Below are 18,147 nucleotides of genomic sequence, written 5' to 3' on the forward strand. Positions count from 1 at the left end.
TGCTTACAAAGGTATTTTTTTCCGTGACACCATTGACTGACCCATTCAGACTCACTGTATATACAGTTAATATCAAATTCATCCCCAATTCATTGCCTTGCAGCCCCAGACTGCACGGATCCCACAGAGTCCAAGTGACAGATTATTCATCAAATAAGAAAAGGTGAAAAGCTGGTCACATGCACAACTTCCTCCCACTATACGGATTCACGCTGCCTCATCAAAGGAGTCCATGAAATAATAATAGTAATAGAAAACGACACCGACTGAAATGTGACAAGATTGTTGTTTCCCCCGCTCTCGTCCTGAGAGTGGGAGGTTTCTTCTACCGTCCTCTTGGTCCAGGCAGCTCCTGTAGAGAGACAGTACTGTACAGCAGCAGTCTCCAGGACAACGCTGCTGCCCACAAACTACTGTCCATCCTCTCTTCCCCAAACACACCGCTGTCCCCATTGTGATGAAGGCCAGGGTCGCTGGAAAAGAATGCCTTTAAACGACACCCTGAAGACAACGAAGGCTCCGGGCTCTCTTTGAAACAATCACCATCCACACAGCTTCTAGCAGCTTGTGGGAAAAGAAAAAAAGTCTGCGCTCAGCATTTCTTCACAGAAGAAACTCCCTTGCTTTCACGGCCGGTGGAACCTGCAGAGAGAGAGAGTTGTCAAGGAGAGATTGGGATTCGAAAGAAACGCAAGTTGTGAGAGCAGAAGGTGCCTTTTTCATCGCGCCCACAGTTCTAGGACAGCTATTAATCAATCCAGTGGAGCTATTTTTAGCATGGCCATTAAACGGGAGTATAGTTCCCTCCCTCCCTCTGGGTCACTGTTACAATGCGTTTCTCCAAACAAGCTTACCCAAGGACGGCACACAGCATTTATCATAATCTGTTCTACCTAGCAATACTGGCTCTGGAGGACATTGTCCTCCCTTCCCCCCCTCTCACCCCATTTAACACGCCCATCTATCTATAGCTTCTTGGTCCTCGCTCGGGGGAGCTAAAAATAGAATGCCGCAGCCCAGAATAGAACTTCCTACTACATGCATTCCCAAGCACCCCAGAAGGACACTATACTGGATGCGCATGCACTATACTGTATAGCCTTTGTCACAACAGGATACTGACCTCGTTAGGTGCTTGCTGGAGGCGTGCACTTCCATCTCAGTGCTTTTGAACTCGTTCAGCTCTTTTCGGATTGCCGCCTGCAGGGTCAGAATTTAAACAGGCATTAAAGGCAAGCATCTCTTAAGTTAAGTGCATGCAGATGCAGCAGTCACTGCGACCTTTGGACTGGCAAGACATAGCTGCAGGAGGAAAACAAGGCAACATCCCAAACATCGTGAGATAATACTTTGAGTAAGTAGCTGATAACGGTGATATCTTGGGCTGATATAGGATACTATATTGATGGGCAGCAGTTCTGCAAATGTGTAGAATTCCGTACACTGCAAAGTCTAAATAAACAGCCTGTAATTGATTAGCCTAGTTATTTGGTAATACTGTAATTCTGATTTTGTGGAGGTTGAACTGTCCTGAATGATAAGAAATGTTCTGTCAGCAGATGTGTGTTATCTTGGACAATTTTGGCAAAAACATGACACTCCACAGGTCGTCTCACAAAAACAAAAGCACACCTTGTCTGCTGCCGAGAGCCGGGTCCAGGGCTTGTCTGCTCTCCGGTCATAGTCCTGAGCTTTGGCCACTTCCACATAGTCACTGAAGCGGATCAGAATCTTTCTGTCTCGCAGTTCGTCGACCGTGGGTCGCTGGTTCAGCTGAATAATAAACATAAAGACAGAGACATAAGTTGCAATTGCACCATTTGATTGGTCTGGAAGACCTAGAATTCTATGCTCACATGCAAGATATGCAATCGCCATGGCAATTGTGCATGATGCAGATTGTGTCAGTAATAAAACAGGGTACCCTAAGATCTAAGAAACAGATTCTTAAATTCTGAATTAATCTTTGATTATGAATTCATCATAATATTAAAAAATATCAAACTGGTATGAAAAATATCAACAAAACAACATAACATTAAGTGGTACCTTTCTATTTAGCCGCTGTTTAATCTCCCTCCTCTCCTCTTGTTCTGTCTGGTCATTTCTCTCTGAAACAAGAAAAATATAAGTGTAAGTGTAAAATGAACACACAAAAAAATATATACAAGTACATTCTTGTAGACCTGTGATTTGGCTTTCAATTCAAAGGGCTTTATTGGCATGAGAAAACATATTTCACTGGTTGTTGAAGACATTAAATATGCTTACATTATATTTATATATTTGATTTTTTCTCATTTAGCCTACCCCACTTTTTTTATAACAATGTTAATCGGTGTAAATGCAGTCCCACCACCCAGGTTTAAGAAAACAAAGTGTCTCTTACTTCTAAAATGTGCATGAATATTTTGGGAATCTATATTTTGTGTGTGTGTGGTGTTAATCATTTGTTTGTACCGGTATGCGCTATTTCTATCGGAAATAGTGAGCTGTTTAGGTCAGCACTCAGGAGGTGTAAGACTCGAGAGAAAGTATCAACTCACGTTTTAAGATGTTCCGACTCTCCAACTCCTCTACATTTGGTCTCTGGCTCAGTCTCCTGCGAAAGAACACCAAAACCACGTTTTGAACCATGTTTCTCTTCAAAGTCCAATCCGCCTTTTTAAACCGGTTGCACTTTTTTCACTACACTCGTTCTTGAGAGAAAGCCACCGCTATGTCTCCATTTAGCATCCAAACCCCGACTGTGATGCTTTGGCAGAGGCGCTCCCCACATCTGGATTGTTAAAAGGGTCGCACCTTTAAATGGTCTGTTTGCTTCTCCTTTGACAATTCTCCCTACACTAAACACAACACCGCTTACACGTCGTCGAGATAAGGATGATAATAAGTAAACGCTGCCTGGCTGCTGTGCAGATTCCCGGCGTCCAGCTCTTCTCTGCACTCCCGTAGCCTACTATACACACACACGACAAGCGCTTTTAGAAGAAGCGGGTCGTGATACGCTGGCTGGGCGCGTCTTCCCTCCCTGCTCTCCCCGGCTACTGCATGCATAATCTATAAAGAGGCGGTGCATAAGAGGCTCCCACTCCCACACGGCATCCCCAGACCCCCTCCCTTATCTTCATGCATTACTAGGCTACTGGCCTGGGTAGTAATACTGGCACAGTAAAACATGAATACCCAGTAAAACAAGAATACCCACATTGCACCAATCCATTTGATTTCCACTCGCATTTAGACATTTCACACACACACACACACACACACACACACACACACACACACACACACACACACACACACTCACACACGTAGCCTATATAACATAGCTGAACTCTTGGCATGCCATGTTTTATGATCCATGAAATGTGAATATTTAATTTACATTAGGCTCACTCTCAATTCTCAAGTAATGAGCCCATTATACCCAAACATTTATAGTGCATGTATTACACACATGTCCATTTAGAAGATAATGTGGTTTAATATGTCCCCTCAAAAAAATAAAAAAGGCTCCAAAATCCAAAGTGTTCTTGGAGTCACACCTGTGCTGCTGTGCACGAGAGTTGTTCGAATCCTTATTATTATTAATAAAATATCAGCGGCACAACAGGGCTCACACCCCACGTGCACACCTTCAGATTTGGAAAGGCCAGAGACTGCAGCATGCAGCTTCACAGCATGGCTCCTTTTATCCACTTCACTCTCTTCTACACATGTGCTGTAGTACTGGACACTTTATAGACCAACGTTTAGGTCATACTGTGTAGCTGTCCCAGTTATGGGTATGCTGTAATATTTTATGTTGCTTATTTTTCTGAAAATGCATATGGTAAATTGTATTTTTGTTTTGGGCAACAAACTCTATATTTCGGTATTTGTATGGTAAATACATGGTGAGATAGTGCCATCTACTGTGCTCTGTTTGTCTGTTTCATGGGCAGGTTGAATTAAGGCTCACCTAAGCAGCTAATCACCTCATTTCAATCACCTGTTGGGTTTGGGCATGTTTGGGCAGAACAAAGTTACAGAGCAGAGGTGAAGAGAAGAGCTCTTTCATGTCAGAGAGTCTCCACAAAAGATAAGAAAGAAAATAATATAAAAAAGAACTTAACTGAACTCTAGCCCTGAAACATGACTGCCATGATGATTATCATGACCGTCATGAAGTAGCTGCACCCTGTTTTTGGCGCTCGCTACATTTACAACGTTTCCGTATATATAAACATTCGGAATTCAAATATAAAGTACTCACAATTTGTCCCACGGGTGTTAGTTAGTTGCAGCACCAGCGATTAGAATTGCTGCATACCGCGTTGTTTAATAAAAAGCATTTTTGTCCGAGCTCCCCGGCTACTTTTTTCAAACAGGGTTCGTTTGGGAAATCCACAGTTGCACACCGGGAGCGCACTCGCCTATTAGTCTGTATTGGCAGGGCGGTCAGCGTACCTATATCGAACACACCGAGTGCCACCCTCCTCCCGACCGATAGGGGCGCGTAGTTGAAAGCCAATGGCAAAATAACAGCTCGGATAAAAATGCTTTTTATTAAACAACGCGGGATGCAGAAATTCTAATCGCTGGAGCTGCAACTAACTAACACCCGTGGGACAAATTGTGAGTACTTTATATTTGAATTCCGAATGTTTATATATACGGAAACGTTCAACGTTGTAAATGTAGCGAGCGCCAAAAACAGGGTGTAGTTACTTCATGACTCTCGTATGAATACGAGAGTCATGAACCATGGATAACTGAACTCCTAAAAGCCTGTGCAGAAGGCGCATACGGTATGTTCCCAGTTGTTTTGTTTATTTGTAAACAGTGTTGTAATTCTGTCGATCGTTTAATTGATTGTGTACATCTCATTGTGTGTTTATATATAATACGGACATCATGATTGTCTGACAACAAGGACATTCATATTTCATTGTGTTTAAAAGAATATTGTTATGTTTTGTGTTGCAGTTTTTCACGTTGTCCCTTGGGATAAATAAAAAGGCAGTTGAGACGTTGTCTTATTTCTGCACCAGATGAAGATGGTTTAGGAGCAGTTACATACTGTACAGGGCCAGATACCTACCCGTGGGCAGCAATCACAGTTAATTCTTGAAATTACTATTTACAAACTCAATACGGCAAACATTGTCATCTTAATGGAAGGCATCATATGCATTGTGTAACAAGTGAGCACAGTTAAAATTAGGGTGAATGAACCACTCATTACAGAAGTAACAGGGTCCAGTGAAGCTTCATTATCTTTATCTGGATCATATTTGTAGTGTACTATAATTTCTAGGCTTGCCAGAGACCCTATATATGGATATGATATGAGTGTTATAATGACTGATTAATCAAGTAATCAGTCTTTGTAATTTACCACATCAGTAACTATGCATAGTGTGGAATAGCTGGTTACATTAGCATCCCTAGTAGAACTCTCATGAGAAATGCAATTCCACACATTTAAAATAGGGAGGGGGGGGGGGGGGGGGTCATACATTGTTCTTATGTGTATTATCAGTGACAGTATTCTCACCTAATAAAAAAATGAAAATCACTTGTCCAATTTGATTAACTCGGGCTAGGTTATGTCTCATAAGCTTATGTGTAGCTATGATTTTGCTATCCCAAAATCACATCAATAAGACACCAACCAACTGTCTTCTTTTCGCAGCAACCCAGGCACAATTGCAAGTGAAAGTGCTCAGACAGCATGTGACTATTACATTTGCAACAGTTGAAATGGAGAGTCACTCCCAAAGCCCCAATGGACACGGCATCCAGCCCATTATTGACCGGGTTGCAGAGTTGCCTAGCAACAACAGTTTCTCCTGAAAATCTTGTAGACAACAGTCTCTTCCCTCTGAAGCGCCTCACTTCTCCCTAGCAACCGACTAGTGGGGTTTTCATTAGCACTACCAGAGAGCTACCGGTATGCTTCAGAAAAGCCAGTGCTATTTTTAGCAACAAATAGCTTTTTTCTTTCAGAGAACCAAAGGAATCATCAAAATATTGCACTCTGAATTTCTACAATACTGTATCTACTATTACGGTATACAGAAGACATAGATGGTTTATTTGAAACACTCAGAGAATTGCTGCATTCTTTTTTCAGCTAAACTGATTCCCTGATGGTTAATAATAATGTGCGATTCACTGCAAACATGAGGACTAAAACGAGAATTCTCGTTGCACCACAATAATGACACAGAAACTCAGTTGGCATAAGAGGTTCCCTTTGCTAGTCGTGATGCACTTAAATCTAATTTGCTTGAATAGAAACTCCAGGCAATGTAAATCAAGGGCGGAATGAGAAAACTGTGAGTGGGTGGAACGATCGCTATTTTAAGCAGAGACGATATCTGACAATAAGCGGCCACACTGCAAAGCTCTCAGCTGCCAACTACAGTAATGTATGCACATTGCACTCCTCCCACCTGTACGTGTTGGTGTGTGGTGGGGAGAGAGCACGTCGTGAAAGGTGGAGCGTGCTGAAGATGTATTATTCAACCGTCTCAGAGGCTATTAATAGCAACACTGAAGCGCCGTTGCAGCACAACAGTCTATAGATAGAAAGGTCATCTCACTGTTGATATAATGGGTACACTTAGGTGTCATCATATGCCATGGCACATTCTGCTTGCGCGGCAACAATGGCAGCAGTATTTCCCCCTTCTTTGTGATGAGGGGGAGAGAGGATAAAGAATACAGGAGATTGAATCTAAAGCTGGGAGTCATCTGGGGCGATCCAGAGGCGTGTGATGGACTGTTTTGTCATTCAGCACCAGTACCCAGGGGAAATAGGCTTTACTCCTCTGCTAAGCTCTCCCTCCTCTTCACCGTCTTCAGCACGCCTATATTTAGCCAGGATTTCCCTCGCCCAAAACAGTGCAGTGTGCCTCCAAAACACAGCATGGCATGCTGGAGTACACACTATTACTTCTGGCATTCATGTCACAGAGTGCAACATAGGATGAGACTGGATGACCTGACATGCATGGTCTCTCTAGAGCAGTTATTCTCTTTTTGTGACATTTTGAATGTTATGGGATCACAATCTACACTGTAGAATCCTTAATTTAAGTTTGGACCCCTGGTGGTCCCCAGATCCGACATTGAGAACCAGTGGTTTTTGGCTGATTGATTGCATATGGTACTTTATTAGTCAGAAATGTAGCACGTGGTGCAGTAAGACACTGAAGATAAAAGAATAACACAAAAAAATCCTGGGGACTGATTTCCATTGTGTTCCATGTATTCAATTGATCAATATAGCATACAAAATGACCAATTAGCTTTTTATGTATATGTATTGCCATGCTTTTCTGTTCTTGCTTAATGTAAGACGCTCTGGATTAAGAGCGTCAGCTAAATGCTTAAATTGTAAAAATTGTAACACAATAATACATGTCAACAAATACAAAGCACTATATGTACAAAAGAGATGGGAAAATTACATTTACCTCCCCTTCTGGTCTCCTGATAGATGTTTTTTCAGGCCCATTTGGAAAGAAACCAGTGTTACACATCCTTTAATGGATGGTGTTAGGGCAGTCCACATTTCGGTGGCAGAGACGTAGAATGAGAACTTTCCCTGGTCTAGAGGCAATTTAAATAAAATCTCTGGCCATATTTGGAGGCTGCAGTGACAGTGCAGGGCAGAGAAAACAATGACACCGTATGGAAAGAGGATACCTTTCACGGTGACTCGGTTTACTGCTGTGCCCTCACACATACAGCACATCAGCACAATCTCCACATACCCTTGGCCACTGTGAAGGTTTTAGTGTTTGTCCAACAATCACACCATGATCTCCCCAAATGGGAATGATTAGGGACAGAAATAGTCCTGTAAGATGCTAATTGCATAAATGCAACAGGGGATTCAATGCCCACATTCTGGGGTCACTGTGTTTTATTGAGAGGCGCTAGCCCCCCATATGCCCAGCTTTATGTGTTTGTGTGTACCGCACACATAACGATGATTTGATTGGCTGAGCACGGAATGTGATGTATGATGATGTATGACGATAATAGCGCCCGTCACTTCACACAAGTGTGATTTCTTTTATGAATGTATTGAGTACAACTACAATGAACAGAGTACAATTACCAATTAGCTGTAGTGTGAACAATACAATAATTAAAAGGCATTTTTGGGAGGCAAAACATTTCAGGGTTTTCACATTTCCACTTTTTAGTTTACCTTTGAACTACAGTAAATGCCCATTGACTGTAGCCTCCCAGAGTGTGATTTCGAGGACTTATAGCACGCATGCTAACCTTTCCACAGCTGTGGGTCTCACCGCTGTGCTTCAAGAGGAACCCCTCTGTGTTCTGAGCACAGACACTCTCTGACCCTGGACACTCTTGCATTATGCAAGCCAGAGTTATGCCACACAATCTCGCTTTTACATAAGCTGTTTGTTTGCAACTCGCTGTGAATGTCCACTTGTTACGATGCACAATGCTGCATCTTGTGACGTCTTCTCTTCGTAGGCCTGACAAATCTAGGAATAGCCCTCAAAGGCAACAAGTTGTTTCAGAGACGGATGATAGATTCTCTTTCCCTGTAAGTTGGGTGTGATCCTCACTTGTCTGTGCTATATTGCACGGTTTGTTGCATAACACTGGGGTGAGCCCTGGTTTGACACTGGTGTGATGAAGACATCTAGGTCTGGTGATGGTACATCTGCATGCACTGGGTGATCTTAGTCAGGCGTGGTTCAAAACGTGTCCCTCGGTTATGTTTGCAAGGCAAACAAAAATGTTCCCTGAATGTACGGGTAGGGGGGCTACATTACATAAATCAATAGAATTCTTGTACAGACAAGTCTTCCTCGAAGCAAGCGTTGATACTTTGTGTACCCAATTGGCCATTGATACAGTAGTTTGCTCTTGTTACAGTATTCAGGAAGGAACACATGTTACTGGAAGAAAAGCGCCTGGGATTCAACCACAATTTGAGTACCTCCACCTTTCATTGTGGATCAACTCAGTGAAGCTAGACTTGATTAGCTACAGTAAATCAGCTGGTTAAGCCCATAAGGCTGAAATCACATTCCTCCCAAAACACAGTATGCACTAGTAGAGCAGGATCAGGACTGGCCTGGACCCAAATCTTCAAAACAATGTCAGATTATCTGGCATAACTCACGTTGATGCGAAACAAGATAATCCTTTTAGATCGGATTCTCTTTATCAACAAACGCCATTCTAAATCTAATCCACCGTCTACAGTACTAGGCTGGGTGTTGTGTACACTGCACAGACATTATGAAGGCCATTCAATTTAGAGTAGCTTCAACCTGCTCCAGGATGATCTGATAATCAGATGGGATCCATGTTCTCTGCTGCCCTGTGCTCATACGCCAACCAAGTATCATTAGTAAAATGCACATACTGTATTGCAAACATACAGTAGGTCATTGCAACTGGAGAGATGCATTTACAGGGACCAGGCAAAGGGTAACATTATGATACTGTACATATTTCATATTCCCATTAATAACCAACTTGATATGAGGAAACAAAACACCTGACGTATTAATTAATGTGTGTTATTTCATAATAGAAAGTAAGTAAATTTTCGACTAAGATGATTATTTTGATAATCCACATTCATGTTTGGTCAAGAGCACAATTATGTGATATGGAATCATAGACCACAAATTGTTTGTCCAATGCAAGGAAACACATTTTAAAGTTGAGGAGCATATAAAACGCATGAATAGCAAAATGATCAGATTTAGATTATAACGATTGGATTATTTACTGCCCTTACGGTGCCCTAATATAATAGACACTAAAAGGGGACATTGCAAGCACACACTACACAGCTGCTTCCAATGATTGATTTGTCATCAAGCTTGGAGGTGCCTGTTTAGCAGCCATTGTTGTCGGCTATGTTCTTATCTGTAATGTAGATAATTTTATTGACATTTTTAGGAAAGAGCGGGAAATTGTCAATACAACTTTCAGCAGCCATTGCTTCTGAATGTCGCTGCTCTTGCAGGAATAGTTGAGTCTTCTTTCACTTTTTCCCCGCCACCCCAAGGTTGGTTCCCTCACTTCCCTGTACTGTAGAACCTAAAGCCCTTGCATTAAGCCAGGCCGGCACTGTCGCAGGGTCTTACCCCAAGTCTTTTCGGCCAGGGATCGAACCCAGACACTGTAAACGCAAGGCCAGTGAGCTGGTTTGAGTTGATGGATGCCAATTACTAATCATGGGTCTCACCTGTTATATAATGGAGGCTGGAAGTGCTAAGTGGGAGAATGTTTGGCTTTGGGGGCTAACAAGTAAACAACACCAGGGGTGAGCTCAGCTGACAGCAGGGACTTGGGGGGGATAAACAACGCCTGCTACAGTTCTTGAGTTCCTGGTTTGTTTTTCTTATGCCCGTCAAGTATCTTTCTATTTTTGAACATTGTATTTGTATTTTTCTTATTTATTTATTACACTGTATAAACTATTGCATGGCTATTGCTGTTGTTTTGGAGGAATTGCATTCTTGGACATTGTCAATTCTTTGAAGTCCAATTATTACAAATACATTGGTGGGCTAAAGAAATACTATTGGTCCATTGATCTTAAAGGAATGTTACTACACGAGGCCCAATGTGTTCCATTTGTTCACAAAACATTGTATGCACAATGGTTACATAGCTTATGAAGGTATAGGGTATAGGTATGTTTTGAAGGACAATGGGCATAAATAAGACGAATGATTGAAAAACAGTTCATGGGCCCAGGCCGTAGCGTAACGGTCTGGGCACCGGACTGGTAATCCAGTCGCAGTGTGCCGCGGGTTCGACTCCCGGACCCGACACGGCCTTTACTGCATGTCATCCCCCCATCTCTCTCCCGTTTCCTGTCAGCCTACTGTCTGTCCCTTAAAAAATCAATAAAAGGCGTAAGCCGCAAAAAAAATATCTTTAAAAAAAAAAAAAAAAAAAAAGAAAAACAGTTCATGTTGTGTACTCAGTATATTAATTATATAATAAAATATCAAATAATGCCCTTTGAGTTAAAGTGCTCATACAGTATGATACTCTAACAGTAGTTTTAACAGCGGGAGACCAACGGCGAGCATCGCTTGAATTTCATTGGCCGGGCGATAGTCACCAAAAGATGAATTATTTTTATCTTTTCGGCCGACGTTCCTCCGCCCACTTTTCGACCATCGCCTGTTCGCCTGCTATCGCCTCTATTGCCAGTAGTTGCTTGTCCCATTGACAAATAATGCACTTCCGGAAAATTCATCTGGTTGTCGCCCGCTGTTAAAACGTACTGTGAGGCTCACCGAACTAAAGACATCACTTTACAGAGTGTGGGCACATATACACGCGCGAAGAAGCGGCAAGAAAGCGCCTAGAGCAGGCGTCTCTTCCTGGTTTTTAGACAGTTGGTGGATGGAAATGACGCTTGTGCGCGGCTTCACCTTGCAGCGTTGGCAAATCGTTTTCGATTTGTTGCCGACGCTACAAGTTTAAGCCGTGCGTGAGCGTCATTTCCATCCACCAGCTGTTTAAAAACCTGGAAGTATGTGCCCATACCCGAAGGTGGGGTTGGCGAAAGGGCCTTTCTGTGTGGAGTTTGCAAGTTCTCCCCGTGTCCCCTAGGGTAGGTACCCTCACAAAAACATGCAGTAATCCTGGTCTCTAAACTGCCTCCCCCTGGCCAGCCGGGGCGCCTGATGGAGGGGAAAGGAGCTGGTTGGAATAACGTGTTCCTTCCACGCGCTACGTCCAACCAGGGAAACTCCCCCCTGTCAGGTGTAAAGGAGCAACTTGGACACTCAAGCATGAAGGAAGCATGAGTTAAGTCCGTTGCTCTCCCCAGGTTGGCGGAGGGTGTGTAGAGCCCAGGATCACATTAGATGATTGACACAGGGGTGAAAATTGGGTTACAAAATCGTGGGATAAAAGAATATATTAAAAAAAAAAAGAAACCTGGAAGAGACACCTGGTCTCTTGTGTATTTGTACCCTTACTTGGCAAGTTTCATCTCAATCTGCTGGCGTATTTCCTGGCGCTCCTGTTCGCTCCTTACTGGGAAGATATTCTTGTCCTCCAGCTCCTGCTTACTGGGCCGGTTCCGTAGTTTGACAGCCAAGAGCTCCTTCCTTAGCCTGCGAGGAAGTGTGCCTGCATGCACCCACGCATGTATGCAAACACGGAGACAGACACAGGGATAGACACACAATAAATATGGGTCATCAGGTATCTGCACTCAAAATGTGCGTGATAATTCCTTCTTTATTTAGCACAACAGGAAAAAATACTGTGTGCGTGCGATCATGAAGCAGATTTTTTGTGTGGACCTCCTACAGTATTTCTTCATTCTTAACCTATTTCTAAACATATTATTCAAAAAGTGTAATTTATAGCAAAACATATTTCCAAATTCCACTAATGGTGTGCCGTGGGACAAGTCCAGCTGTGTTTTGAGATTTGAGACAACCACACATTATTGTTGCAATATATCCAACTATACAAAAACGTATGAATATTTATTTTCTATCTTAGTAACTGTGTACCCATTTCCCATAACAAATCAGATTTTCCTTTATAGGCGAGACTTTTCATATTGTTTCACGAATACAGGTAGGCCATGATGTTTTGACTTGTTCATCACAAGTTTGAAAACCACTGCCCTCTGTGGATTATACCAGTGACAGTTACCCGGACTATGCGGTCGAACCTGACACGCGTGGACACTTAGCATGTACAACACGCTGATATTCATTATTCTTTCCCCTTCGCCAATGTCCATATAAATGTACAGTATATATGCTAGTATGCTCATGCACCTTATGTCTAACCTCAGGTACTTAACCGCACCGGATAAGTACTGTGAAAATATGTAGATACATTGTTGTTTTTTTATTGATCTTCCTTGCTCCCCCTGCCCACCCTCTTCTTCTTCCCTTTCTTTTTTATGGAAATAAATAACAAAACCGAAGGAGCTTGTACAAAAATGTATGTCACCCGCTGTTTTACACCGGTAAACCTGTGATGAGACAACAAAGTATAATATGTCACATCATATGACTCATAAAGCCCGGTCATGGCGAGCTGGCCACCCGCAGTGTCATCATGACTCATGACTCGTGTGTCAGCGACGCTGCTTCTCACCGGAGATGACGGAGTCGTTCCAGCCTTCCAGGTCGGCGGGAAGGCCCGAGGAGTTGGAGAAGCACAGGTCCAGCCTGACGTTCTCCTTGTTCTCCTCCGCCTCCTTCCTGGGCCAGTCGGCCACTCCTCCTCTGCAGCCTCCCGTCAACATGCCGGACGGCTGCTGGTTCTCGGAGCTGCAGGAACGAGAGAGCCATCCGTCGGAGAACCACGTCCGCGGGGAGGAGCCCGGCTCACATCCCTCGTGCACGCTGAGGGGAAGAAGAGGAGGGCAGGTGGGCAATTAAACAAGTTGACCCGTTAAGACCTGAGGCTGATTCCACAAAATGCCCTCTAAATCAGTAGTTCTCAAACTTTTCTGTGCCAAAGACTTGGGGGGTCCTTGATGTATATTTGGCCGTGGATATATACTGTATTTGGCCGTGGACCCCCCCTCCCCCAACTGAAAATGTTTAGTTTCAGGAACCCCCAGAATTATTCAACATTTTCAAGCTAAAATAGCACATGTAGCCTACAAGCTTGCACAAAGTGACATGCTGTGAGCTTGCTAGCAACGCAAAAATATAAAATGACAGAGATGCTTTCTCTGTTTTAATGGGTTAAAGAAGTGTTCGATGTATACATAATTGTTCTGGGGGTGTGAAGGGTTTAATTACAAAGTGACATAAGTGTGGAGAACCTTACCTAGTGTGGTTGCACACTGTATTGTATAGTAATTGGCAATTTAATTGCCCGACTTTATTCCGGATAAACCTTTTTTAATCCTGTATAAACTTTTTGTGCTGTCATGTGGGTCAATACATCACCATCATACTGTACTTAGCAAGCTGTTCGAAGGGAATTGAAACCACAATTTTCCCAGAATTGCACCTTTCTAGTTTCTAGTGACACCTAGTCATTCAAAACGAATCCTAACAAACATTCAAACAGAGGTACTGTATATGCATTTAGGTGAATACAGATGAAGCCAATAGCCATTGTATACATATTACATACACCTTTTTACAGCATGCTAGATATGCTACAACTGTGCTCTTGTGCCATCCTTAAGAAAAGTGATGTTTTGTTATTTTCCTGCTCTGTCAGAAGGTATTGCAATCATCACTCTAGAATAGTTTGATGACCGAGTCAGGATACCATTGCTCACCTCTCTTGCCTATTTTTGGAAGCAAAGGCTCGCTGCAGCTCCTCCATGATGCAGCTAGGGGGCATAGGAGGGTGTATCATATTGCCTAGGTGGGGGGACCCTGAGGGGTGGGAGTGCGGGCCCCGGAGTGGCAGCACCATTGGGGCCAGGTTTTCTGGCGGCCTTGGAGGAGGCTCCTTGGGGAGGTAGGCGTTGGGCAGGTGCGTGGGGAGTGATGATGGGCCTGAATCTAAAAGGAAAACGAAATGAACAGAGAAACACAATGGAAGCAAGAGGTGAATATAGAACGAGGGCACAGTTGCAGTACTTGTTTCATCTTTAACTGCTTTTTTTAAAATAAACACCATACAGCAGCCAAACAACAAAGGGAACAAAATATTGTTTCCCCTTTCTTTTTACCAAATGGGTTTTATTTGATATTGTCAGTATTGAGTATTATGTACTGCAGTCTCCCTTTGTACACTGTAGCTTACACACCCCCTCTTTTACAGTGTCCAGTGTTAATCAGTGGTATCACTGATGTAATGTATTAAGTACAATTTTGAGATACTTGAGTAATTCCAATTTCTAATACTTTTACTTCTACTCCACTACATCTCAGAGGCAAATATTGTACTTTTACTCCACTACAATTATTAGAAAGCTTTAGTTACTACTATAGTAACTTTGTAGATTTCAATTATTATTACAAAGCATACAGTTATGACCTCAGCTCTATATACATATCGGCCATTTTACAATAGCGGATCTACAAGCGCACAATGTGTGGTGATGCGATGCATTGTGAGCTTGTAGATCTGCTATTTCCAAAAGATTATTATGCATTTGAAAAATGGGACATTCTGCACAATGAGTACTTTTGGTACTTCTAAGTACATTTCTACACAAATACTTTTACACTTTTACAGTGTATTTCTATATTGCGGAATTGATACTTTTACTTAAGTAAATCATTTGAGTATACTTCTTCCACCACTGGTGTTAATTCAACTCAGACAGAGTGCAAATGGAACCAAGTGGAGCAGCAGCACCCCCGCACTCACCCTCACCGGCACTCGGCTGGGGTAGAGGTCTTGGAGGTACTTGTGGCGGGGACGTTCCTAGAGGTACGCTGTCCTCCGGTCTCTCTTCTCCAATTATCTCTCCTGCCTCTTGCAGAGCCTCGGGGAGCTCCCCTCCAGGGAGAGACTCCTCCTCCTCCTCCTCCTCCTCGTCTCTGTCCTCCTCTGACTTCTGCATGCTCTCCTCTAGCCGCTCAAAGTCCTGGGGAGGGGCAGCGGCTGGAGAAAAGATGTTTGTTAAATTGTGAATGCATGTGGGTTAAAATGTTGTGTGTACAACGCAAACATTTACCTTAAGGTTTAGTGTTGACATTAGCCACTTAAACCCTAAATACTCCATTGACCACCCGCATTTAGAACAAACAACTACTCTGCCACCAAAATGTGGAAGGCCCTGACACCATGCATCCAATAAAAGGGTGTGTACGTACAGTATCCCTGGTCTGTTTCAACATTGGGCTGATAAGAGAACATCTACCAGGAGATCACAAGGGGAAGTAAATGTTCCCCTCGCAAGGAGTTCACTGCCGCTGTTTTTCCTTTTCGCACTTTGTAGTGTTCGTGTCTTTTGTAGCCTAGCCTACATAGTGTTTTGTATTGTTGATTACATACATGTATTATTGTCTTACATTTTTAAGCTATGTGGATGAATTGAATACATAGGGCCACAATGGAAACAAGTCCCCATGACTCTTCTGTGTTAAAAACAAAATGCACTTTGTAATTTTTGCCTTTGAATACCTATTTATAAAAACATAAGTAGTACTTTGTCCACCACCACGCTGTGTCATTGAGATGACTCTAGTGCCCTCTAGTGGTGGTACATGCCTAGAACATCATGTGATTCTCAACCTTTTTCATTTCAAGGACTCCATTATGCATTAGTCCACTCCACGGACACTCATTGATTTGATACAATTCTATATCTCTGGGACCCCAATCTACATTGTAAGATCCTAACTCTCAGAGTTACAGTCCACTGGGGGTCCTCAAAGACAATGGTCAAGAGGTGCACGCACATCCACAAATTTCAACGGGTGCAGGATCCAAAAGAATAACTAAGAAAGGAAAGAGGAGATCCGCACACCGTTTTAAATGCTCCCAAAACAACCTATTGACACACAGAGCGGAAAACAATACAACGTTTCGGCTCCAGGGTCCTTCGTCAGGTATACTGAAACAGCTCGTCTAAGTGCTGGCATATATGGTGTCACTCGTCAGTTTGTGAGTGGCGCAACCTGGGACTCACTCCGCCCTGAGGGCGAGTTTGGGAGCTTTTAAAACGGTATGCGGATCTCCTCTTTCCTTTCTTAGGTCCTCAAAGACCCCACAATAAGAACCAGTGGCCTACAAAGCAAACACTACTAACTTTCTCTTTATATTATTTTATCGACCAAAGCAACAGCTTCTTGTGTAGATTGCTTGTATTAATATTGACTGAACAGAACAGCGTTGCATAGATGCATACCTTTACATTATGAAGCTGTATTGCCTCTATGCCATTGGTTCTCAAAGTGGAGTCTGAGGACCCCCAGTGTTCCTTGAGGGGGTTCCAGGGGGTCCCCATGCAGCTAAATATGTTAATATACAGTAGCATCAACATAATTTGAACCACTATCCATATTTTATATGTTGGCTATTCAAAAATAGGCTAGCAGATATTTAAGCTCACAGCACGTCACTTTGTGCTGCACTGCGAGCTTGTACATCTGCTATTTTGGAAAAGGTTGAATTATTTGGTTAATCTTTAAACACAAATGTTCTGTTCTGGGGGTCCCTGGCACAAAACATATCAATTTGGGGGACCTTGATAAATAGTTTGGGTCGTTGTTATAGTTGTGGGTTGGACTCTGCTATAATCCACTTGACTTAGATTAGATTATTTTTTTATTATATATCTTCATAGTTATGCGGTAGTTATAGTTAAACAAACATATAGTTATAGTGCTGAGTGTGTGAACAGCCCTTTAGCTCAGCTGTATGAGAATGTTGGGGTGAATGTTGGGGTGTCGTACCTTGAGGGGGGTGTTCCTCATCCGGGCCCAGATATTCCACACTGCTGACCGTAAGGCCAGGAGTCAGAGGTCTCCCAAACACCCCCAGTAGGACTGTACCATCTGAACAGCAGCCGTGGGAGGGAGAGCCATGGTCGTGGCACAGGAGACTACTGGATAATGCTACATCTGTGGTGAGTGGAGGGGAGACACAGGAGACTACTGGATAATGCTACATCTGTGGTGAGTGGAGGGGAGGTTTGATCACTGCATAGTTACAGTACAAGAGAAAAGTCACCCATCATAACTAAATACTTTTACTTACTGTACTTCACTTCAACCTTTTTGCAAACAAATATATGTTAATAACATTTAGAAGATTTAGAACACTTTCCTGGGGGTCTTTATGTGTGTAATATGTGGTTTTAGATATAGCAGTAGAATTCCTACTCATCTACGTATATCCTCTCAGATTACTAAGCAGTCCTGGGAAAAAGATCTGGACGTCTCTATTCATGATGAGGGCTGGGCAGATATGTGGGCCTATGCGAAACAGATTTCAGTTTGTAACCGAACTAAATCCATCCAGTTCAGAATATTACATCGTATACATATAACTCCTGCTCTCAAGAACAAAATGGATGTCAGTGCGTCCCTATTTTGCTTTAAGTGCAAGACAGAGATTGGTAGTTACGTTCACTGTCTTTGGTCCTGTGTGAAGCTTCAGAACTATTGGTATGACATTGTGTCAGAACTCTCTGTTATTTTTGGTGTCTCGATCGATTTAGATCCGTTGTGT

The 18,147-nt window shown here is 42.9% G+C and overlaps 1 protein-coding gene across 1 annotated transcript in view; it reads right to left on the reverse strand.

Moving 5' to 3' along the window:
* Positions 1-110: 110 nt before the first annotated feature.
* The window catches only part of phactr3a (phosphatase and actin regulator 3a), a gene marked incomplete at its 5' end in the record, with an annotated part of 44,690 nt that continues 26,653 nt past the window's right edge, over positions 111-18,147 (reverse strand). Inside the window, 10 exons of the mRNA XM_083769676.1 lie at positions 111-642; positions 1,124-1,200; positions 1,633-1,773; positions 2,050-2,111; positions 2,547-2,602; positions 12,003-12,156; positions 13,147-13,397; positions 14,294-14,522; positions 15,337-15,573; positions 17,370-17,537. Coding sequence (XP_083625802.1) covers positions 627-642; positions 1,124-1,200; positions 1,633-1,773; positions 2,050-2,111; positions 2,547-2,602; positions 12,003-12,156; positions 13,147-13,397; positions 14,294-14,522; positions 15,337-15,573; positions 17,370-17,537 — 1,391 coding nt within the window. The 3' untranslated portion in view covers positions 111-626. The remainder of the gene's footprint in view (positions 643-1,123; positions 1,201-1,632; positions 1,774-2,049; positions 2,112-2,546; positions 2,603-12,002; positions 12,157-13,146; positions 13,398-14,293; positions 14,523-15,336; positions 15,574-17,369; positions 17,538-18,147) is intronic.

This window comes from Protomyctophum parallelum, assembly GCF_964188405.1.
Source record: "Protomyctophum parallelum genome assembly, chromosome: 7".
Taxonomy (NCBI): Eukaryota; Metazoa; Chordata; class Actinopteri; order Myctophiformes; family Myctophidae; genus Protomyctophum; species Protomyctophum parallelum.